Source organism: Pyrgilauda ruficollis, unplaced genomic scaffold, assembly GCF_017590135.1.
Source record: "Pyrgilauda ruficollis isolate IOZ18807 unplaced genomic scaffold, ASM1759013v1 scaffold25, whole genome shotgun sequence".
NCBI lineage: Eukaryota > Metazoa > Chordata > Aves > Passeriformes > Passeridae > Pyrgilauda > Pyrgilauda ruficollis.
Window position 1 is genome coordinate 13979801 of NW_024523822.1, and position 26528 is coordinate 14006328.

At 35.1% G+C, this 26528-nt stretch overlaps 1 protein-coding gene across 3 annotated transcripts in view; it reads right to left on the reverse strand.

The window, feature by feature from the left end:
• CSMD3 (CUB and Sushi multiple domains 3) overlaps positions 1-26528 on the reverse strand; it is a 579207-nt gene that overhangs the window by 499823 nt on the left and 52856 nt on the right. For all 3 annotated transcript variants that reach the window (XM_041470732.1, XM_041470731.1, XM_041470730.1), the window contains exon 2: positions 476-698. In XM_041470732.1, the coding sequence (XP_041326666.1) occupies positions 476-698 (223 nt within the window). The remainder of the gene's footprint in view (positions 1-475; positions 699-26528) is intronic.

Genomic DNA, 26528 nt, shown 5'->3' on the forward strand with positions numbered 1-26528 from the left:
TGCACTTTTGATATCTCAAATAGATTTTGTCCCTTTTGTAAACCCTTTTTGTTAGAAGATGTTCATATACAAACACACACGCAAAAAAATTACCTAGTCTACCTTCATTATTTTTTTTCTGATCTCTATAAAAAGCCCCCTATTGCAAAGACTACAAAAGTTTCACTACTGCTAGATCATGCAAACTGAGACCTCCACAATCTCATATTCACTTTACATTAAATGTATCCGTGCTCATTTGCTTCTTAATTAATTATGATTCTTTGGGACCAATTTTATGAGGGCTAGATTAATTTCAGCCATTACTTTAACTAGAATTAAAGCACGATATACATTTTAACACCTGATTAATTAGAGGCAGCACATCTTAAAGACTAAGAAAGAATCCATAATTTAAAAACATTAGCTTTAACTATTTTATCAGATATTTTTATTTATTACTACAAGTGAGATTTTAATAATATTTATTCTTTACCTTGTCCTAAAGTTTGCAGGGTGAGGATGCCCATCATATAATGACAAATAGTCATATTCTTCTTCTAGAGCAAAAGACTGAAAGACGATCTGTATTCTATTTCTTTCTTCTGCTATTATAACCCAGGTACAGTTTGCACCATTTGGATATCCATACGGGAAGCCAGGGCTTTCTATAGTACCATTGAGTCCTTTTAAAGTTCCACCACAGGTATATATAAATCCTAAAAAAAAAAAATCAAGGAAAAAAAGTTAGTAATCCATTTTTATATCAACCTTCAATAGAATGCATCACTAGAATTCATGATTTCTGAAAAAATATCAAAATACTTTTTAGCAACTACTGCATTTAGAAAGGTAAAGCCCATGTTTTTTTACAAATGCTGGCCACTTAATGCAAAACAATCCCACCTACCTAACAAATGTGTTTTCCATACTGTTTATCTAAAGACATATGGTAGCATCTTTGAGAATAAATATAACAACACCCATGACTAAATTTGTTTGCTTATGAAGCAAAGTATTCACATCAATTCCCGTTTTTTTTCAAATTGAAGAGTAAATAAGTCTCTTTGGATACAGGTCTGATACAGATGAAACCTATTAACGGTGTGCTTTTCCTCCATGTATTTTAGCTCCGGAAAAGACTGAAAGTCTATTTATTAAGAACAAGCTTTTCCCAACCAATAATTCTGGGTTATGGAAACTCTGTACTTAAGGGCTCAATCTGAAATAGCCATCTGTTGCATCACTATATTATCTCATGTAAATATTAACAGTTTACATGTTTTGACTGACCCTATGTGGATGTTGTTTAACTGCAGTGATCAGGTAGGGCCCCGGAGCTCCCTCACACAGCACATCCACACACCCCTTCCATTCCCTCACAGTGGGATGGAGGACAGAAAGAAGAGTAACAGTAAGAAAACTTGTGGGTTGAGACAAAGACAGCTCAATAGGTACAGCAAAAGCTGTGCATGCAAGCAAAGCAGATGAAGGAATTAATCCTGCTTGGGCAGGCGGGTGTTCAGCCACCTCCAGGAAAGCAAGGCCTACATCAGGCCTAATGTTACATGGGAAGACAAACACCATAACCCTGAATGTGGTCCCTTCCTCCTTCATTCCATGAGTGTGGTCCCTTCCTTCTTCTAACTGAGCTTTTACCACTGATCATGCTGCCATATATTCTAGAGTATCCCTTTTATTGGTTGGGGATGTCCCAACATGTCCCCTCTGTATCCCCTCCCACCTTCTTGCCCATTCCCAGAAGAATGAAAAGCAAAGGAAGCCTGGCTGGTGTGTAGGCACTGATAAAATGTTCAGTATTGTTTTGGTCACAAATCTAAAGCATAAGACCATAGGATCTACCACAAAGAAAATTAAGACTATCCCAGCCAAATTCAGTGCAGTGAATCAAAGCTGAAAAGTTGTTCTGCTGATAGATCCTTTTTAAAATGAACCTTCTTAAATGCCGGAAATTACTCCTACATTCAAACCCTAACTTTTCTTGGACTATAACAAATTTCCTTTTTATGTAGAAAATCCATTTCCTTAGAAAAATAAGAGAACAAAAATAATTATAAAAAGGCCTTTTCCAAGTCACTCTGCGCTGATAGGGCAGGTCATTTTCCATATTTTTTTCAAGTTCTAATGCTCACTTATGGCAGCTCTTAACTCTTTTGGGACTTTAGAATATTTTTTATTTTCCATCTGCTTTGTAGTCTGAATGTAGGTCTACATCCCCTCTCCAGGCTTTCTGCTTTCTTATCCCTTAAATATTAAATCAGGTTTCCTGCTTTGCCTTTTGCACCCTTGAAGCTTCTCTTCCCCAAGAATGCTCAGAGCAAGCCTCCTCTTCTAAGGGAGGGATTTCATCTGAGAGAAAGCACAAAGCACTGAGTTGCTCCTTCACAGCAACATGATGTACATTTCATAACAAACTACAAACAAACAAACCACACGCCAACTCTTAAATTATACACACATGTATATATTTGAGCTCGTTAAATCATCCTCTTCATGGCACATTCACAAGCTTGTCTTCATGTTGAGCATTTAAATGTACAGAGGCCTCTTTCCCTGAAGTACTAAACAGAAATCCCTTGAGATTTGACACTTTGTATCGCTATTTGTATTTTCTTGACAACAGAAGTGTGGCAGGTACAATATTTTTATCTCAGCTTTTTCATATATATTTACAATGGTGAGAAAAGGTGCCTCTTATGAAGTATGACTGCTTTTTTCATACAATTATCAGTGTATCATAGATATATAGGACAAAAAGGGAAGGGAACATACTCTTAGAAAGTAATTAGGGGTTTGTTTACCTCATTTGACATGTATAGCAAATTTTACCTTCTACTGCAAGTTGCCTTAGACAATTTATTCTCATATCAGTGCCTGCACAAACATCATTGTTAGGAGTCTGTTTTATTTATCTCTTTCTGCCTCTCCCTCATATACTTGAACTATTTTTAAATCCTCTTTATGTGTTATTATTTATTATTTAAGCTCAACTGTTTTATTTAGCACTTTTGGAATTCAGTTTTGCACAAGACACTTTGGAAAATCAAACTATTTACTCATAAAATCTACATCCTAGAAATTTAACATATCCTACCAAAGACAATCACTGTAATAAGTCTTTTTATATAGCTGTGTGCACATATTTATTAATCTAGTTTTCCTAGAAACTTCTTGCTGAGGCCTACTTCAATAGAGTTAGAGAAAAAAACTTAGAGAGAGACTTGAAAATTAAATAGCATACACTGTTAATTTTTCATCCACCTCTCCCAGCCAAGTATGGAAAGCACAGTATAAACTTTGACTCAAGATCATAATACTGCTATATAATTCAGAACCTTTGTTGCTGTACTCATTTCATGAAAGCTTTCAATTACACATGGACTATTCTCTATTCTGTTAATTCACTACAAACTACAAAGAAAATCTCATCTATAATAGGTCTACTGTTACCAATATTATGTTTTTAAAAAACATAAAACAAAACAAAAACACAGCCAAAAAACAAAAAAATCCCAAGAAAAAACACCAACCAAAAAAACCCAGAGCCACAACTATGAAGGAACAGAGTCTTGTGAGATAACATGCTACTTATTTGGAATTGTAACGCTTCATACTCAATCCAATAATTAGTCCTACTCATACACAGATATGAAATGTAAATGTCCATGATATATACAAGTTCCAATTACTCCTTTTATTCCATATTCAAACTGTAACAAAAGAGAATTATTCATATGCTGCAAGATGATATAACTTGAATGTTTCTCAGAGATGACTAGCACAATGTAGCACAGCTATGCAAGTGTCAGAAGATACATTTTTAATTCCAAGAATGGAAAAAAAAACCCAAATGAACCAACAGTGAAGTTTGATTTTGATAGGTCTACTCTTTTTGTCTGTAAAATAAAAAATCATGCCTACAGAATCCATGTGCACAACACGCACTTTAATCTCTGCTTTCATATGTTAATTCATTCTGTGATGCTCTTCACCTTGGCAGTCCAACTTGGGTATGATCAAAATAGACAGAGTGCATTAACTGACTGGTCTGATCAAATGTGGAAAACATGACATTTATTTTCAAGAGGTAAAATTCATGCTGAAATAACTAGTAGCATATACTGTGATCTTTTTCATTTAGATTTCAGAACCAGCATTCCAAGAAGAATTTACCAGCAAACTGTTTTTCATTAAAGGGATGGTTTTATTCAAAGCACACAATAAAGAATTTTGAAAAGCTTGAAGTTAGACTAGAAAAGAAAAATTCTTATTGAAATAAATATGAAGATGAACAACACCGCTCATGAGATTCTCTTAATAGATAGTATGATTCAAAGTTTCTGTTGCATTGTTTTCTATCAGATTTTAAAATTCAGATGTTTAATTCTCATCAATTTTACATGGATAAATACTTCTTGAAATCAGAAAACACAGCTCTTCTTCCTAATTTTAGTCATCCTTTGATTCATTGTTGGATTATTGGGAGCATCAGTAACAGCAGTTCTTAATCCATTTATTCAACATTCATTGCCTTCTAACAAAGCAAGTAGTTCGTACATCATGTTGATACCCCTTGCCCTTGAATGTCCCATAATTACACTCATTCAATACTCAACAATATTGTCTTTGGCTTTTTCTCTTTCTCCTGACCATTCAATTATACTGTTTAATAACATATTTCTACACCTTTCACCTTCCAAGTACTCCACACCTTTCATTTAATCTCCCTGTTTAGTGTGTTCTTTAATAATAGTCATTAACATAAGATAATTACACTGAGTCTGCCTTGATTAACACACTTGTACATTTCTAAATTGCTTGTGTATTTCCTTTTAATTAAGTTTTTAATACTCTCTTTCTTTTAAGAGAAAACCAAGGAAATGGAAATGATTTGTTCATATGTTGCATTTTTCTTCAATATCTTTTCTGATAGCATGATCTCCTTTAATTTCTTTCACTTGCACCTATCGTAAAACATAGTCAATCCTATCTTCAAGTATTCCTTAGACATGTCATCCATGTTCATGTCCCTTTATTGTGTGCAATATACCTATTCGCAAAATTATTGTTGTCCCTCTAAATAGTAGTTCTATTCAGAATACTTTATTCACTTATCTCTCCTCATGCTCATCACATGTTTCTGCAACACTGTTTTCTGTTTGCAGTCTTTGATCACCTGACTGTATTTGGCAGCAAAGAGTAGTTATTTTTCATGCTGACCATAAATCAGTACAAACTGTTCTGCTAATTCTGTTCTGTTTTTCTGGATTCTCTTTCTGTTCGCTTGTGTTATCATCACTTTAGTTTTTTATGGTTTCTGTATGTTCATCCTTTTTGTTAACACTTCAAAGAACCTACTGGAGTTCAACAGAGATAGATTTCATAGTGATGTGAACCCATCCTTCTGCTGTGAATCCTTTTCTTCTGCTGTCAATCTTATCCAGTTTTGTAAAATATATACTCAATATTTATTTCTAATATTCTATTACTTATTTCTATCTCAACTTTGATTGTTCTGACACGCCTCACTCCTAGATCTTTAAGCCCATTTATAAAACTGAAATAGGATGCTCACATCAGATGTAATGATTACATTTTACTTTTGTTTTTATAATTAAACTTTTTATTACTTTTCATCATGTCTTAATTCTTCTTAATTTATTCTTTTCCATTCCCATTATGCCTCTTTTCCGTATAAAATGAACCTCCTTTCACTAACTTTAACTTTCAATAAGACAAAGTTTTAGTGACTTTTTCACATGAGTACAAATATGAAAGGTACAAATAATCATCTCCTTTAATGTGCTGGACTTAGTTCCTTCTTACCCTCCACCATTTTGTCTTCCTACCCCATTTGTCCAGCAGCTTGCAAGCTTCTTTCTTATTCTAGTGTGTTTTCATGTGAAAAGACTGTTGACTCTTTGTCCAGGTTTGAGACACCCTAGGACACTGTTAAGGACACTCCCTGCTGTTTCTTCCTACCAGAACATTACAGCCCCGTGTTCTTTCACAGCTCTCCTGTTTCGCCTGTGCTGGCAGGGAGGTGTACATGCAAGCAGCAGCCCTGCACACAGCACACCAGGACAGAAGCAACTGCACCTGGGATGCAGCTCACGGTGGAGTAGGAATCCACGTGTGCTGGGGTGACTTTATGATGCTCGTATCCCCATCTGTCTGTTTAGCCCAGAAATAAGTTTTGCACCATTAAGATTGGTTCTGAGAGTGAAGGCATGGAGAGAAGAAGAGCAGAGTTTGTTTTCAGACACTGCACTCATTCCTCCACATTCCTGCCCCTGGACGGTGTTGTCTGCGGATGGACAGCGGGACAAAGCTTTCCTTTGCTTTTAGTTAGTTTTAGCTAGCTGAGGCAGAGAAGTTCCCTGGATTATGTTTTTTCTTTTTCTTTGGACCTGTTTAAACCTGTTCTGGACTCAACACCAAGAAAAGCACCAGCACCTTGCAGCTGTGGAGCACCGGGCCATGCCTGGGGGGCGGCAATTCCAGCGCCAGAGGGAATGATAGCAAACTGAGTGAGCCAAGCTACAGCCCACCAAGGGGACTTGCTAATTTTTAGCCAGTAGCAAAAGGTTTTATTGTTTAATATGGTTTTTTTTTGTTTGGTGGTTTGTTTTTTTTTTTTTTGTTTGTTTTTGGTTTGTGTTGGTGAATGCTTTGCCTGTTAAATAAACAGGTTTTTTCCACTTTTCTCCAAAGAAATATTTTCCTGAACCAGCTGGGGGAGGTGCTGCTTGAATCTGCTTTCTAGAGAAACCCTTTTAGAGGCTCTCTCACAAATTTGCTCTAAACCAGGACACCATGCCAGCCACAAAGCCTTAGAGATCCTGCTATTTCAGAAAAGACTATCTTGCATTCCTATAGATCTCTGTGTTTGTTTAACTTGATGTTCTGTGCTTCAAATAATTCTCACTTCTATCTCAGCTCCAATAGCAGCTTTTATAATGAGCTCTCTACCAGCTGAGAAAAGTCTACATTTAATATTTTGCCTGATCACCTATAATTGTTACTGTCATATGTTTCAATTTCCCAAAGTTATAAAAATCTGGAACATAAAATAGTCTGGGTTGGTAGGGACCATAAAGACTGTATATTTCCAAACCCTTGCTGTGGGCAGGAACACCTTTCTTTAGACCAGATTGACCAGCCTGGCCTTGAACACTACAATGATGGAAAATCCCCACATTTTGGGGACCCCCTTCCAGTATCTCACCATCCTTACAGTTAAAAATTTCTTCCTAATATCTAATCCTCTATCAGTTTAAAGGTATTTCTCTTTGTCCTGTTACTACACATCCTTCTAAAAAATTCTGCTCGAGCTTTCTTGTAGACTTCCTTTAGGTACTGGAAGGTTTCTGTAAGACGTCCCTGGAATCTAAACCACTCCAGCTCTCATGGCTACAACTTCTTCTGTCTTGATAATGTCTATCTTTTTGGGTTGTTTTTTACTTTCTGTTTTTGTAAATAATTCTTGGGGGTTTTAAGATATAATGCAAATTTCCTTGATTTAAAACTCTTTTCTTTAGCCCAAGGAAATCTCAGACCTGCTTAATAAAGCCTTATTACAAAAACAAACATAACACCCACAAAAATGTTGAGTTTGTGAAGTGCACAAGGAACATTGAAGACCTCTTTGAAAATCAGCTCTTAGGAGTTCCAAGTAATTGAGGATTTCTTAACTAAACTGCCATTTTATTTCAATTTGTTCTTAAAAGCATTTGCTTTCTCAAACAACATATTCTGATGCTTATTCTCTGCACAGCTTATTGGAAATTGGGACATTATGAAGTTTAGACACCATGAAGTTTTCATAAGAAGCTTATCTGTGATTTGTATCATTTTAAGGCTATGAGAAAAGATGGTTATATTTTTTGATAAATAACTGAGTAAGATAGATTGTCTTGCCTTTGCATAAGCTACAACAAGGTACCAAAATGACTTTTCCAATCTTTTGGTAGGGTTGACTGGAAACTCTATAACTTAATCAGTGGAACTGCTACAGAATACTAGTCAAAAAGAAACAATCACTGTATATTATCACCACATTTGAAACACTTTCTGGAGGTATTGCTTTTCCTCCAGAGAGTAATTTCTTATCTCTGTTACAGACACATTTTCTGAAAGAAGTTTAGAAATATTTTTTAGTCTTGTCTTCCACTAGTCTCAGTTGTGAAAACTACTAGAAAGACAAAAGTTTCTGTTCTCTCCTGTCAACCTTGAGTGCGTTACTTCTTTGGAGACACATAAGGTCTAAGAAACATTAGGACTACTGATGCTCACATGGAATACATTCTGAGCAGCAGGAGGCTTAAATTGGAAAGGTAGCAAAATAAGAAACTGGATCTCATGTAACAAAAGTAGCTATACCATTTTTATTACATGTATTAAAATAAAGATTTATTGCCATTATTTGTATTTCTTGTTTTACAACAGAAAACTGTCATTTCCTATAATTGAAAAAAAAGAGGGCTTTGCTTCAATAGTGTTGTCAGTCTTTGAGGAATTTTTAAATAAGATGAAACATAAATCTAGAAATCTCTAAGTCATTCAATAGAAGATTATCAGCTTCACAGAAAAATAGAGGGGGTTTTAACTCACCTTTAGGCATTTGATTACTTTGGTTTATACATAACTGTCTGACATGGAATAGTCTTCTGCTTCTATTTTAAAAGCATTGGTAGCAAAACCATAGATGAAAGTCTGGTTTCAACAAAGTCAGCCGAAATACACCCAGGATTTTATCCCTAGTACGTAAGTAACTTTCCTTCTAAGGCTATTTCAATACTTCTGTCCTATTCTTCACATAATACCTCAATGCCTTGTAGACAAGGGATCATCTGTTCCAAAACAACTGCCTCCTTGCTCATGCAGCCAGATAAGGGTAATCTCTCAGATGTGACAAGCATCTGGGCAATAGAACTAGACATAAAAACAAGAGAGGACATTTGGAATCTCATCACATAACAAATTAAAAATACTCTCTGGGATTGAAATCCTGCCATATTTAATACCCTTCATACATATGAGCACTACAAAATTGTGGGGCAGTCAAATTTTTTATGCTTATGGAGAATGTAGGTAGATATTAAAGAGTTTTGAGGAGTTTTTTTAAAGATAATTTTGATTTCAAATAATGGAATTTCTCATCTTGGTGGCATTTGGCCATCCTGCTTCTCACTCCTGTGAATAAATGTTTTGATCTATGACTCCTTATTTTAGGAGAATTGTGAAGTGTTTTCATTAGTATTCTGAGCTTACACTCTTTCTTCATCTACCTGCTCTTCCTGTAGTTCTTCCACTTGAAAAATGGAAAGTAACCATCATACAATCAGAAATTGTATTAGGAATCTTCCCAGCAGCCCTAAAGAGAACACCATATCAAAGGCATATCTGAAAATGAATTCATGCAAATATTGTGATTGATAACATAGCAAATTTACTCTGTGGAAAAAAACAGGAACAGAGATTCCACTGAAAAGATAAGTTGTTGAAAGAATTATATTTATTTTACATTTCCTTTTTACTGTTTCTTTCTCTGCAAAGCTAACCACATGTCCAAAGATTTTAATGCTCTTTATTTGTTGGTTTTTTAAAATCATATGTGTGATCTGTGAAACTGTTAATTTCATAATCAAATTGTGATATTTGTAAAGTTAGCTTAGAATCATCTCCCAGCAAGTCAAAATGAGAGGAATGACCACTCACAGAATACTATGTACTGGCAAAATATTTTGAAGTGATATGTTCTTTTAGAAAGAACAGTTCTTTAGAAAGAACAGTAGCCAGTTCTTTTCACGAGAACCTCATGAAGACAATAGCAAGATACAACAACTGCAGTATGAGGTCTAACTATTTCTAAAGTAGTTTATAGTTTACTTTGCTTTAAAGTACAGCTCTTTGACTCTCTAGGACATAAATAGATAACAGGACTTGGAGAAATTTTATTTGCAAATATACAAAGAGTAAATTGAGTTTTCCCTATCAGAATAATTAACAATATGTACAATTTAACAAATGTAAAATTGGTAAATAAGAAAATTCTTAATTAAAGGAAACAGTCAATAAGGTGTTTGAAGAGTCTTTGCTCTTGGCAATAGTGGAATGTAAGAAAACACCCTCTACAAAATAATATGTGAAACAAAAGTAACTTCTGAAGAAATTAAGAGAGATTTAGTACTACACTTTTACAGCTCAAATGTCCCATAGCATTAATTAGTTTTCAAATTGATTCTAATGTGACAGGAAAACAGACAATATAATGCTGGGACAAATTCCCTAAATTTAAAGCCCATTGGCATACACAGTAAACCTCTGTCATTATATACTTGGTTCATTAAAATCTCAGATCTGGGATATGGACCACTGCAAAGTGATTTGCACAGAGACATAATCTAGTGAAGAGAAAAAATAGAGAAGAGAAGAGAAGAGAAGAGAAGAGAAGAGAAGAGAAGAGAAGAGAAGAGAAGAGAAGAGAAGAGAAGAGGAAGGAGAAGGGAAGGGGAAGGGAACCACAGTATATTTCCTCTGGTGTTAGAAATCTTGCAGCAGTTTCTGGTAAGTGACTGAAAAGATTATTGTAAATCTAAGTAATCTGCTGAAATTCATATATAGCTTTAGAGAAAGAAGGAAATATTTCTCATAAACCTTCTAAAACACCATAGATTTAGTCAAACTCAAAAAGGCAGTGGGGAGAAGGGGTAAAAAAGTCAGAATAAGGATAAAAGTTTTAGTAAGCATTCAGATCGGAAATAAGTGCTATGAAATAAATACAGTGCTGGTTTGAAGTGACTTCAGCAAGACTAGAAAAGATTCTGAAGACTCAGGGATTGGAAAATCAGGACAAAATTAAGGCTATGTTTAAAGTTTCTGCCAATAGAAACTGAAGTGTTTACTAAACACTACCACAGACAGTCTTCCTATATTCTGTTTCCTTCTTCCATAAAGTGAAAGACAGACTTCTGTGGCTACTCAGATTACTTTAGACATAAACAACCTAGTTCTCTGCATTCACTCATAAGGATGGCCTTAAAAAAACCCACAATTTTTACAAAATAAAATAAAGGTATTCCTACATTAGGTCGGTCATATGGAAATTCAGATCTTTGAGACTCTGCTATAAATTTAAGAAATAATTTCCTAACTAGTGTTTCAAGCTTCTGAAACATTACCTTCTTCAGTGAAACGTCAGCTTTCACAGAGAGGCATGTATAAATCTTGATGTCTGCAATGCCATTACTGCAGGATCTGGACTGTTGTACCAAATGCACTCCATGTACTCTACAATAACCTAAACTATCTGAAGACAGCAAAATTAAAGTTGTGTTGAGAATTAAATGAAGCAGCAGCAGGAAAATCCAGCTACAATCTTTGATATACTCCAGGGGTTTTCTGCTTTTCATTTTCTAGATCACATAATAGTGGAGAAAATCCCAAAACCACTTCAAAGAGACACAGACTCTGCAAGGGTCAACTGAATGCAGGGAGATCAGGAGAACTTCTCATGAAGAATTTGACATTATCAGAATGTTTCTGTCAGTTGTTAAAAATAAAGGGAGCACAATTTAAACATCTTGGAAAAATTTAAACACCTTTTATAAACACAAATTAATTCTGTCTTTTACACTTAAAATTTCTAAGAAAGGTAATTTTTTAGTTGAAAGAACCTTTTAATATATTAAAAAATTAATTCTTCTAATCTAAAAATCTATAGACTGCTATGATTTTTTTCAATAATTTCAGGTGTCTGAATCCAAAATTTTTCAGATATTGTGAGTTATACTTAATTTTTGACTTTGAATTTATTCACATTATACATTTCTGAATTTCCAGGAGGGCAAATTTACCATGCACTTTTATGTGTCCGAACTATATATATATATATATATATATACAGAATCTAAATTTCAGTAGTCTGTTGAGACAGTTTCGGCTAAGAAAATATCAAAATATAAAGACTGCTGTTAGTTACTGCAATATCTGAGCTTGTAAGATTTTTTAATGGCACTTAATTTATTGATGTCATGAAAACTTTAGTATTATCAGTATTGTTTATATAATTATATTATCTAATGTCTAAATTACCTTATATATATATATATTCTCATTATTTCCATTTAGAAAGCAAACATCATCACCAGAGGATTTTACTTTAAAATATGCAGTATTTAACAAATAAAATAATTTTCTAAAAAAAAAATTAGATATTTATTTCTCCATACCATGGAAAGCACTTCTAAGTCACGAAAAAATTTCAATAAAAAGTATTAAAACTGTTTACAACAAAAGGTGTACAAGTGTGTCCATTTCTCTGGCACTGATAACTTCTTGATTTTTTTTACTCTATTTGGTAGAGATAAGAATGTTAAAATGCTATAGAGCTGAGCAATACAATTGAGTGTTGTTTCAGATTTTATTTTGGTCCAAATAATCACAGGACTAGCAAAGTTGTTGCTAATACTCCATATATTTATGCTGGTCCTTTGCAGAGAGTAGAGAGTACAGCTTCACTGTAGAGGCAGACAGGTGAACTTCGTACCCTGAGTGGCCGAAGAGGAAATCAGCATATTATGCCAAAATGTTAGGAGCTGATGTGAACAGCCAGGTTTTAAACATCAGCTGATGAGAATTACCTCTGGCCAGCTGCCCTTACTATGACTTTGAGGTACAGAGCAACAACATGAACTGATTCATCCACCCCAGCTGATGTTTCCAGCCTACCATGTGAGATAAACATCCCCACATAGAGTCATCACCATCAAGAAAAGAATAATTATCTCTCTACCTGCTTTGATAAAACTTGAATCTACACTGTGACCATTTGCAGAAATGGGAAAGAGGAGTAAATATTTAACGACATTATTGGCATTCTCCCTGCATTCCATTGAAAATTCCAAACAGAGAAACAAAGAAAAAGCCAACCACACCAGCTCAGCATCAAAGAAAAACCCATTTGATCTTCAGAACTGACCAGTTATCCTTTTCCATATTCCTGCCAAAAACATCTTCTGGCCAAAAATCCTGGATTGCCCGAACTGGGAGTGCAGAACAAAGTTAGACAAAAAGGTTATGTGATAAGTCATAAGAAAGGAGTTTATACAAAATGTTTAAGAATGGGAAGAAAATACCCCAAAGGAATAAAGTCAAACATTGCAGCACAGAAGTAACAGAAACAGGAAGAAAAAATATTTAGGTAAGTAGTTCTGAATTGGATTGCATACTTGGAATGTAAAATTGTTTTAGAGGACAGTTTCCCCATTTTATTTAAAAAATTATTATTGCAAATACTGAGATATTGTTAGCAAAATGTCTTCATATTCATTTGTATGGGACAAAGGAGTCTGGCATATTACTTACTTTCTGCCATGTCTGCTGATTGGAATTCTGACATTACTAATGTGCTAGGTATTGTGTACTCACTAATGCCTCTTACATACTATTACATCATAACTACTCCTATGCCAACAATTTATGCATGGGAAAAATGCAGATGTCTAGACTGAGTCTTTCTTCTTGGGTTTCAGCTTGTATCAGCACCAAAAAAAAAAAAAAAAAAAGTGCTAATTATTTCTTGAGACTTAATGTAAATTTGTTGTATGATAGCCCAAGTCTCAAACATTCAGTTCCTCCCTCCCTATCATTAATACTCAGCAGGGTCCAGTGGTTTTTTTTCTGATCAAGTAAGCAAAACACATAATTTTCTATTAAATTGTGTGACTTTATATGTGTAATTGATGTGTTCCCAAGTTTTAGCTTATTTCACCTTTTGGCAACTGTTACTCCAAGTGTCTCATCCATTCTGCAGTACTGATGTCTGCTTTCAGTAGCTAATATTTCTGAAATTAATCAGTACCCTACATTTTTAAAAAATTGCTGGTAATATTGCCAGTGGCTTATCATGAATAATCATCCCCTCTGACATGACAAACTAGCTCTAGCAGGAAAGCTATTACTTTGAAACAAATTGTACTGCCTTGAAATATCCCCAGTAGTAAAGAATCTCAACAGAGTACTAAAGCTTGTTCAATTGAAACCAATGAGGAGAGAAACCTTTGTGTCTTTCTCAGGTCATATTCTTTTTATTAAATATCAGATAATAGCAGTGTCTTACCTAACAAAATTTTCAGGAGGGAGGCACAATTTTTTTCTACTTTGATTTATATTTTGGCTTTAAAAAATAAGCATTGTTTCATTTTAGTATAAATATTAGGGCCTTCACCTCTTTTTAATGCTGCTTTCTTTCCTTAAACCAAAGATATGTTGTTATTAGTTACTGATTCTCTACTTCTTCTTAGGAAAAGCAAATGTTTGCTTATAAGAAAGTACATAAGAATACAGAGCCAGCCTTTTTAATGGAAAATATTTTTAAAATACTTGCTTTCTGTATATAGGCATGTGTGTGAATATAGAAAGAAAGAAAAAAAGAAAGAGAAAGAAAGAAAGAAAACACACATAACTATAATACTTTAAATATTCTTTTTAAGAGCCCACAATGATCCTTGTGATGAGGAAATGATCAGTCTCACCCTGTGTATGGTGTAGGAGTGGAATTTGGGTTGATTTTTGGTACAAAAATACCAGAGAAGTGGGGCATGGTAAAAGACTGCTCCACAGTGAAAAAGCTTTGATTGTATCAAAGTACGTGTCTCAGAGGAGATATGATCACCTTATGTGGCACTCTCTTCAGAGATGGTTGGTGCAGCTGGAAACAGAATTGATTGGAATGTTTGGGTCTAACTATTTATCTCTTTTTTTTCCTTCCATATAATAAAAATCTATTCAGTCAAAACCTCTTTGAACGTATATCCAAAAACATTTTTATTCAGGTTTCTTAGTGCCAACATGAACTTCTGGTCTAACTAAGAGTGACATCCCATGTAATAGCTAGCTGTTCACAGTAATTACTGGGGTATACTAAACTCAATTTCAAGTCCTCAATCTCTGTGTTCTCCCAATTTATGTGTCCTACAGAGTATTTGACACAGGTTAATTGCAAGTCAGCTTCATGCTTGTATCTTCTAGAGTGTCTTAGTTTTCATTAAATTTGTTGCTTAGGATCTAATCCAAATTTGCAAATTGTGTTTCTGTAAAAGCAGATTTATTTTTCAGCCTTAACTGCATGTCAGTAACTTTTCTGCCAGTGTATCCAGAGTCCTCCAGCTACTGAATCCAGTCCAGGGGCTTAAGTCATCTTTATGTTCCAGTACTGACATTTATTCTTCTCTCATCTGCTTACAAATGAGATATAAAGAGCACAATTTGATTAAATGTGGGTGCTTGCAATGTCCTAACAGGAAGGTTCCTGTTATTATCAGTCAAGTCCTGGACAATAGATTCAGTGATGATTAGTCCTGTATATCAGATTGCAATCAAATAAACTGACTCCATTCTGTTGACTATAACAGAAACTTAAATATCTAGGTCAACATAGACACTTGTTCCACAGGTGCCTAAGATCAAGTGAGAGAATCCTGCCAAAGATACACTGATACTTTAGTCCTTTTAAATTATTATATTATTGCCTTTTTTCTTCTTTAGCAAGGTAAGGACAGGAGTAAATTAATGAAAAAGTGGACAGTTGTTTCTAAACCTCAGTATTTACTTGTAATTTTTCCCTGTAAGGTTCACAGTGTTTTCTTTTTCTCTGCCTTTTCTGAAGGAGATGAGGGCCAGGTACCTGAGCAGTGCATGCTCAGTGTCTGGTCTTCATTTCGAACTTGCACTTTACAACATGGAGTTGCCATGGCTGGTGCCATCACTGTAGGATGTGCAGAAGAATGCAACATGGCCAGCACAGCAAGGCAAAATCTGTCACCATGTTCCAACAGTACTAACTGAAGCCATCACATCTTGATAATGGCAGGACCATCAAACTGGTTTGCTTCAACTCTAAGGAACAGTTTCTCCCCCAGATCCAAGAAGGGCAGAAGGTAAGTAGGCTGCTCAACTGCTCTCTGCCTCTGTCTCAAATCCTAAATCAGATCTTTCTGTGTGCAAGGTGGAGTTGATAGAGACATGACAGTGAAGAAAACAGTGTGTAATAGCAATATAGCTTATCCAGCTCTTCCAGAGAAACTGAAAATTGTATTAGCTGTGCAGGTGTTGCAAATGAATGCTCCACACTGGAGAGTGCCCCAGCCCACATGACACCAGTGACCAACAGCAACAGCTTTATGGGAACAGTCTGAAGCATTTGAACAAGTGCTGGAGAGAAAGAAAAACACTCACTGAAAAATATCCTAACAGTAACCCTCTGACTCCTTCCATCCCACACAGGCTTTTGTAACAAAATGTGATGCAATAATGAATTTTAATTAGTCCTTAGCGCGCCAGCAGAAATTTCTTTAGGAGTAATGGGTGGTATATCCTTTTCTCTCTTATTTACTATCTCTATAATTAGGACTATGTGATTATGCTATCAGTGCAATAAAGCAAAAATGAAATCCACATCCAGTATGAATAATTTACCCAGTCTGCATGGAAATTACAGAATTTTCAAACAAAACATAATTATATTTTTATGCTTCTCTTAATTACTTTGTTGTAATTTGAGGGATGTGACTAGGGTATTAACACACTGTAATATGCTGAAGTCAATGCACAGTGAACCCAACAACTTCTAAAAAGCAGCATTTACTTCTTGGGTGTAAAGGATGTACTGACTTTGTTGAATTATGGTGGCAAACTGCTTATGATTGACACTGGAGGGATGGGAATACAACTGCGTCTCAGTGCATTCAAAAATCCTGATTGCTAGGCTATAAAAAAAATTGTGTCCTACTAAGTCACTGCGATCATTAATACTGGAAAGGCTTTTTGAATATGTAATATGAGCTGCTATATCAAGGTTAAACACTGATTTGAGTTGATTAATAGAGTAACTCTTAGAACTCACCAGAAAGCTGAGAGAGTCTCCATTTAAAGAACAGATATCTCCTATGCACAGATTCTGCAACTTTTTTCAAAACTTAGAAGTTCATGAAAGCTCTCTGAAAGTTCAAATATGCAATAAGAAACTTCAGAGAGGACTTCTCAGTACTTCAGAAACAAAACAAATCACCACTCCGAGTTGTTAGCTTTTAAAAGAATAATGCTAGAATGCATTGCATCTATCTTTGTTTGACAAATGTTATAAGAACAGAAGGAGGGAACAGAATCAATTTTAATTGTGATTTATTTTTTTTAAGTGCCACTGGTCTTAGCATATTAGCACCAAACAAAAAAAAAACCCATTAGCTTTAATTTGAATTAGAAGATTAGATACTGAAAATGTGTATACCAAATATTCAGAAATGCTGAGAACAAGGCTGCTCCTGATAAGAATAAGACTATTTATTTACATGAAAAAGTCAATATATTTTTAGATTTCATTTTAGAAACTGTGGGACATGTTGTCTAGATCCTTTTGATACTTTGCAGTTCTGTTCACAAAAAAAAGTTCACAAAAATTCTCCACTTGCACTCAAACCTCCCTAGAGTCCAGTGGGAATTTTAAAGCAATTAACTCCAATTAATCCATCTTATAAAACATTTGCTCCATCTAATAAAACATACAGTTTAACAACACTGAGGTATCTTTCAAAATTATATTTCATATCGAGTAATTAACTCCAATTAATCCATCTTAACATAAAACATTTGTTCCATCTAATAAAACATACAGTTTAACAACACTGAGGTATCTTTCAAAATTATATTTCATATCGAGAAAATCTGAAGATTTAACTTACTTTCTTTGTACTTTATCAACACCACAGAAAAATCTGTGTTTATTCTTATTAGCAATGCTTTGTCAAAAACAATTTATCAGTAATTATGGATAACACCTTCCTAGATGGTCCTGTTCAGCAAAACAATTATGCAAACTGTCAACGTGAGACATTCTAGTCTACTTTGCCTCCAGATGTGTTTAATATTTTCCTTGTGTAAATCTGTAATCCTAAATGTTCGTAGGGTTAATGACCCCACACAGATTAATAAACAGCAAGAATAATTGAAATAATCTATTTAACATTGTTCATGCCTCTATGAAATTCTAAATTTATTTTTTTCATGTGAACAGGAATAAATCAAAACAACTTGTTTCTTACAATTCACAATCAATTAAAGATTCTCGTTTTATAAAGAGATAAGATATAGATTTTGTTTTAATTTAAAATCCATAAATATTGATGGCTCTAATATTATACATAACCCTTGCTTTGGAAAAAATACCAATATTTTGGTATTTTTGGCTGGTAATTCCAGCCTGTTTAATTGATTTCCTTCTAAGTGTTAAGCCCTGTACTAAATTCATCTCAATTTTTGAAATACCACAGCACCCAGTTTGTGCCAGTCATGAAATGCATTTCTTTAATGACCATTTAAGCACAAATATTGTCTTCAAGTTACCTTACTGTACTATGAACAATACAAGAAAAAAATTAAATAAAATTGTATTACTTATTGACATCCTTATATACAGTTTATATACATCCTTATGTTTTATAGTTAATTTAATTTTGGACATCAAATACTAAAATTCCCATATAAGGAAAAATTGTAAAGATTGCTATATTTGTATCAGTGTATGATGGACAATATTTTAACATCTTGGTAACACTGTTTTTATATTTACTACTTCATTTTGTTTCATCATATATTTGTTGCAATCAGCTGTTTAATTTTTTTTCAGTATTTTCTTCTAGCTTCTGCATGAATTCTTTTCTCAAACAAGTCTTCATTGTAATAAATTGTATGCTGTATTTTTGGACAATTTGTTTAAATACTACGTCTCTAATTTTCATGTTACTGTGGAAATGAAGGAAAAAAGCAAAGATAAGTAGTTTTAGGACTGAGATATAAAACATTAATGATTGTCCACAGCAATTATTTAAAAACATACGAGAGAAAACATCTCTTAATCTGCCTTTTAAACTTCATTTTATCAGAATTTATTGCCTACTTAAGCTAGTAACCTTTCTGTGGCTTGCATTACCTGCTACAGGGGAAGATGACATTGAGATAATGTCAAGAAACATACTGGAATATTCCGTCTGGCTGAGTTACAAGATTTCCAAAATGCCTAAGGAATAATGCAGCAGCATTAGCTACAGTTACCCTTCTCATCAGTCCTTGGATGTAAAAAAAAAATTGTCTTAACAACAGGTAAATATAATCATATCCCTGAGAGTTTTACACTTCAATGACTGACCCAGAATCAGGAAGATTATTACAGCTAATGAGCTCAAGAGAGATGAAAGAACTCTTAAAGATTTACACTGAGCTGTTACTGGGTTCACAAATTATGACATTCCTGGTCACTTTTCTCTTTAATTTTCTCTAACTTAATGTTCCTTGGGATTCTATAAGGCAAAACATTTATATAAAAAGTTAAGACAAAGGAGTTCATAGGTCATTATCATTAATTCACAAGGATCAGACCCAACTGATAACAGTATGACATAGCAACATTGACTTTGAACTAAGATAATCATTGCCGCCTTGCCTTAGGAAAAAAACAAAAACAGAGAAGAAAAGATACTACAGCTATGCACAATGATATCTATAAAGTTCACTGCCCTTCAAACAGCAGTAAATGACTTATTAGACAAAAAAATTCTCCAAGAGAAAGGAAAGGAAAACATTCCTACCTGGAAAATCACAAAGCACTTCTAAATGAGATGTACTTTTATTTCCTGCCACTATTATTTTTCCTCCTTTATTACACTACAAAATTCATTATATTTGTTTTATTATTGAAGCTAAAATACAATTAGGACAAGACAGCAGAACTGCACATGTTGCAGTCTTACACATCTGGCTATAGAGACGTGATTAGCAAGTAGAACATTTACATTAGATTTGGAAGACACCTACTGAAAAAATGCTCAATGGGTAACTTTCATGCCCCTCACTCCACTACTCTGCCTTCAGGAATAGAAAAGAAAAACCATATGTTATTCAGTTTATTTCTTTTGCAGTAAGATTGGTATAAACTTCTCTGCTATTTTTTTCCCAAATTACATTCAAAATACATTTAATATGCAATGAATTAGACAGTACTATAATTTCAACACAACTGCTAAGGAAAACTGATATCTAAAGGGCCATTCATATACTGGATATTGGAAAACTGAGAAAAACTATAATGAGAGTCATGACATTCAGAAGAGCACAATCCAGACAGTAAAAAGAAACAAAAAAGAAAAGAGAAAAATTATGTTTGAAGATGGCAGTCTTCAAAGTAATGTCACAGAGAAGAAAGAGCAGATATGACTTATCTGAATGCCCAAAAATCTTAGGATAAAGTCCTTTATAAAAGCCTTGCAAGACCATAAATTAATTGGCACATGACACTGAAAGATAATACATTGATATGGATGCTAGTAAGGAGGTGAATAGAAGTACATGTTTGATCATGTTTATTGTGGTGGCATCTAGAATCAGAGAATTATTTAGGTTGGAAAAGACCTGTCAGGTCATTGAATCCAAATCAGCACTGCCAAGTCCACCACTAAACCATGTCCACAAACATCACATCTACCACCACATCTACACATCTTTTTTATATATCTCCTGGGATGTTGACTCCACAAATTCTCTGAGCAGCCTCTTCCAATTCTTGACAACCTTTTTGGGGAAAAAAATGTTTCCCTTATACTCCATCTAAACCTCCCCTGACACAAGTCAAGGCCATTTTGTATTGTTCTATCAGTTGTTACTTGGAAGAAGAGACTGACACCCACCTCACTCCACCCTCCTTTCAGGTAGTTGTAAAGAGTCATGAGGTCACACCTGACCCTCCTTTTCTCCAGACTAAACACTCTCAGCTCCCTTAGCAGCTCTATTTCCCTTCCTTGGACACACTCCAGAGCCTCAATATCACTCTTGTAGTGAGGGAACAAAAATTGGACACAGGATTGGAGGTGCAGCCTCACGAGTGCCGAGCACAGGAGCATCATCACTGTCTTAGTACCAATGGCCACACTATTTCTCATAAAAGCCAGGATGCTGTTGGCCTTCTTGGCCACCTGGATACATGGTGGATCATGTTCAGTACCAGATTCTTTACTGCTAGGCAGCTGTCAAGATGGTCTGTCCCAAACCTGTAGCACTGAATGGGTTTGTTGTGACTCAAGTGCAGAATATGACACTTGGCCATGATAAATGTGATACAACTGAGGTTGACCTTGATCCAGCTTATACAGATCCCTTGCAGAGCCTTCTGACCCTCCTTATCATCATCATTCCCACCCAACTTTGTGTCATCTTCAAACTGATTGAAAGGTCACTCAATCCACTTGACCCAATCATTAAGACATTAAACAGAACTGGCCCCAGTACAAGCCCTGGGGAACACCACGTACAACTGCCTGTCAGCTAGATAACTCCTTTCACCACCACCCTCTGGGCTCAGACATAGAGACAGTTGTTTAGACTGCACCAATCCAAGCCATGAACAAGCAGTTTCTCCAGGAGAATTATGTAGGAAACTATTGTCAAATGATTTTTACTTAAACCCAGAGAGATATGCACAACCTTTCTCTCATTCAGAAAGCAGGTGATCCTGTCACAGAAGGAGATCAGGTTTGTCAAGCAGGAGCTGCCTTTCATAAACCCCCACTGACTGAGTCTCATCCCCTGACATGCTGTGTCAAGATCTGCTCCAGGGCCTTCCCTGTCTCAGAGGTCAGGCTGACAGCCCTATACTTTTCTGAATCTTCCTTTTGACCCTTCTTGTAGATAGATTTCATATCATCCTGTAGTGTATAGCATGTCACTGATCATTTCCTCTTGGATTACATGGGCTTCATTCTGCTCCCCATCCCTGTCTTCCAGCTCCAGTGTCTGAGAACCAGAGAAAAGCTGGTTCTACTGTTAAAGACCAAGGCAAAGAAATCATTAGCTACCTCAGTCTTTTCCTTATCCTTTGTCACTAGGCTTTTCTCCAGCTCCAAAAGAGGATGGAGATTCTCCTTAGCCCTTCTTTTTTTGCTACTGTGTTTTTTTTAGAAACATATTTATTGTCTTTTACAACAGTAACTGAGTTAAGTTTTAGTTGGGCTTTGGCCATTCTAATTTTCTCCCTGCATAAACTCACAACATCCTTGTGGTCTTTCTGAGTTGTCTGTCCCTTCTTCCAAAGGTCACAAACTCTCCTTTGATTCCTGAGTTCTAAACAAAGCTCTTTTTTCATCTGTAATGGTCTTGCCTTCCAGCTTGTCTTTCAGTGAATGGGGACAGCCTGCTCCCATAATTAGGATTTCCTTATTGAAGGATGTCAAGTGTTCCTGGACTCCTTTGCCCTTCAGGACTACACCCCAAAGGACTCTGTCAACTGGTCTCCCAACAGGCCACAGTCTGCCTTCCTGAGGTCCAAGGTAACAGTTCTATCAGGCCTGCTCCTTACTTCTCTGGGAACCATAAACTATCATTTCATGATCACTATGTCCAAATTAGTCTGCAACCATCACACCTCCCACAAATTCTTTATTCTCAAACACATTCCTTCCCTAGCTGTCTCCCTCACCAGCTGTGACCGGAAGTTATCTTCCACAGATACGAGCAATCTCCTAGGCTGCTCTCTTTCTGCTGTATTTTATTTCCAGAAGACTTCTGGAAAGTGGAAGCTCCCTCTAGAGCTACTAATCATGATAGTTTTCCCATCTGTTTATAGAATATTTAATCCATCCTGTCATCCTGTTCTTCTAAGGTTCTTCTAAGCCTTCTGATGTTTGCATGTTTGTAATGGAGTTTCTCATGCACTTTTCATGTAAATAATGATTGTTTTGCATTCCTTTCTGGGGGAGGACAAAACTGATAGACTGTTGGTTTGACCAGTGTAGCTGGAGAAGTGGCAGTTTCATCCTCCAATCCCTGGTCACTTTTAGAATTCTATAAATATCAAAGTCCAGAAATGAATGTGTCTTTTTTGCCTTGGACTTCTCAGCGTGTGAGTGTCATTCATTTCGTGTCTTATTGCGACACACCATCCTGATGTTGGTCTGTAACAGCCTCCCACCATGTTATCCGCTTTTTTGGTCTTCTCCTGATTCTTACCCAGAAGCACTCAAACCTATCATCAGCAGCATCAAACTCTAGAAAACTGAAACTCTTCTAAACATACAGGGCTACACCACTGCCTATCTTTCCTTGCCTATCCCTCTTAGGAGTTTGTACCATCTATGAACAAAGCAAAAATCAAATTTCATTGTTCTAAGTATGTATGAATACAGATACCTTCAAAAGTTGGTGGATCTAATACTTACTTGCATGAGGCTGTAAGTTGTGTGGAGTGTAATAGAGGAGAGAAAGAATGTTGTACTGCAGCTCTTTTTTCTTTAAATGGATAATGATTTTTGAAAAGGGCAAAGGAAGAGATATCAGAATTTTACAGAGATGAAATCGTTTGAGAGGTGGAGGATGGAAAAAGTCAGGAGGATATTTGTAAGGACCATGAAAATGTATTTGAGAAAATGAAAGAGGATGAAAAGGAACATAGCTTCATGTAATTTAACACACTTCTGAATAAAAATTAACTGGTTTAACTGGACATAATTTTGATTATCTGAAGAAAATCTAAATTACACTGAAACAGTGATCTAAAACATTTTTTAATTAAAAATTTGTGTGTGAACACACAAAATTCATTTAATGTTTTTATTTTGAATTAATGCACCTGAAAATTTTTCCTCTGAAGTTCTAAATCACATCCTCTTCTGATACATATTGGAATAAATCCAGTGAAGCCCAAAAAGGCACACTGATATAAGACAGCTGAAAACTGATCTCTTTAGAAATAATACAGAAATTATAAGAAAAAAAAATATGTGCAGAGATACTGTGAGAATGAATGAAAGGAGGCAATTTAAAAGAGATAAATAAAAATAGGGTATATAAAATGATGGAGTACTTAAATGATAGGTCAGGCAGTTCAGATAAGATGGTCTGAAATTATTATTTTGCCTAATTCTTGAATATTAAAAGAAGATAACTATACATTGTAAAGTTCTGTTTAACCAGTGTTCTGTAAAAGTTGTTCATGCAAGAAAAGAGTTAGCACATGAATTTAGTAAAAATGCAAGATAAGCTATCTCAATGGAAAGAAAATAGTTCCCACAATTACATTACATAGGCATACAAGCAGTCATGGTCCAGATGCTATTGCCTATCACTACATAACGTGATTACAAAATTACAGCCACTGAATTTTCTGGCATATTTTCTCAAGTTTTATAAGATTTCTCTAGTTTTTCTTGGATTAAAAAGGTACCAAAGCCCTTTCTTCAGAAATCTCTTCCTCACCTAAACCTAGAGCCTCCTACAAAACCTAACTGAAGCTGCAGTCAGACTGGCAGATGTAGCTCCATCACAAAGCACTCTAGAATAATCCTTTCCATGAATTATTCTTTCCTTTTGCAACTACACAATGATAATGAGTATGAAATTATACAGTCCAAATAATAAATGAAACACAACTATTGTGACTATGTCAAAGCCTCTGAATCATATTTCAGTGAAAGACAATGGAATAAAATACCAATTTATATATGTTAATGCTATATTTCTTCTCTATGTGTGTGTGATACCACACTATTGCACCAGATTACAGACTCATTTTGGTGGCTGCCATTGTCATTTTAAGGTCTGCATGCCCACTTCTTTCAGATTTCCTTTTCTTAGTAAATATTCTGCTATATTTTTTTTAAGATGACTTTATTCTATACACAAAGAGCTGCCTTCTCTTTTCCTTACTATTGCATACAGTCCTCCCAACCAAACAGTAGAGGTTCTCACTGATGGCCTCTAAGACATCAAAGGAAATAAAGAATTGGGGAAAAACTTCTTGCATTGGCTGAAATAACAGGAAAACTTGTATCTCTGACTTCATCCAGATTCTCACGGGAGAAAAGAAAATGGTTTAACAACTTTATCCCTTTCTTGAAGAGTTCTGATATGCTTTTTTTCAAAAATATTTATCTTGAAATCTGTGCGAGTTTTGACCTTTTCTGTATGAATAGCTTTGAATTGATTTGTGAATCTGTTGTCAGCATTGCCTTTTTACAACTCCTTTTCTGGTTTAAAAGAGAGAGAGAAAAAAACAATTGTATACTAACTCCTGCAAAATAGCAACATTTGTTTTGTTCCTATTATTTTATTCCAAGTAATAATTCCACCAATTAACCATGAAAAAGACATGAACTCATATCTTCCTACAAAAAACCAATAGATATCATTTTTATTCACCATATATTTTTCTTATGCTATTACTCTTTTGTTTAATTTTTACTCAAGAGAAAATACGGCATTTTAATTCAAAACTGATTGTGCAAATCTTTTCAGAGAGCTGAATGATGTTAAGCTTTACATTTTGTTAACATTGTTTTGTTATCACTGTTACTTTAAAAAATATTTTTGAGATAAAACATCCGAGGTTTAGTTATATGAATTCAAATTGGGAGAACAGGGAATGCAGTAAGTTATAAAAAAATGCCAGTAGAAAATTATTTATTAGAGACAAAAAAAAATCTGACATGATAAAAATCATATTGCAAAAATATTTCTGTTCAGCCTTGCATACAAGATTTATTCACAGAAGCATTCCTCCAGATAAAATTAATATTAGTCAGATAAGGAAAGTTCTACATTAACATGGTTCCTTCTATCATTATAAACTTTAAGAATGAAGGTACCTTAGTCTTTGTAAACTGACTACTCTAAAAAGATCCAGACTTTATATGTTTGGAAGGGGTTTGTTTTCTTTGTGGAGTGTTACGGGGTTAATGCCACTAAGCATTTGTATGTTTTCTGATAAGTCCATAAGTTTAAACAGGCCCAGAATCTATTAATCCAAATGGGGGGGAGGGGGGTTGGGGGGAAGCCTATGTTGCTAGTTTTTAAAAACTTAAATTTACCTGCCAAATGGAATAAAACACCACCCCTCAAACAAAACCAAAATACCCCACATCTATATGAACTTTTTTACAGCTTACTTTCAATTTAAAAGTAGAAGGTAGCCTTTAGCCTTTGCATTTCTGAAGGATTTTTTTAAATACGGTGATTATAACTGGTGTTTGTTCATAAGAATTCGAACACATATCAAGATAGAGTAGCATCACAATTTTGTTTTTATATGAGTTTATGACCAACAAGTTAGAGGTCTCAGTCATCTCCTCTGCACTGAGAGATTGCTATGCAGTGGGAAGGAGAGGTAGGGGTGGCAAGGGGTTGCTGGATCCTTGATGTTTTCTTAGACCAGCTACTGGGGGATTCAGTGTGACTCATATTTTAATGTACAAATTAATTTTAAAATTATACATGGCACCAATAAAGAAATGAAGATTAAATTTTACTCATCATACTGTTTTACCCTAGCTCTATATTAAAGGTAAAGCCTATTTTAGTCTCTAGAAATTAGATAAACCATAATTTCTGCTAGATGGCACATGGAAGATCTATCCTAAAATAATCAAGAGTACAAAAGGTACTAGAGCACAATGAATACGATGTAAATTGGGGGGGGGGGGGGGGGGGGG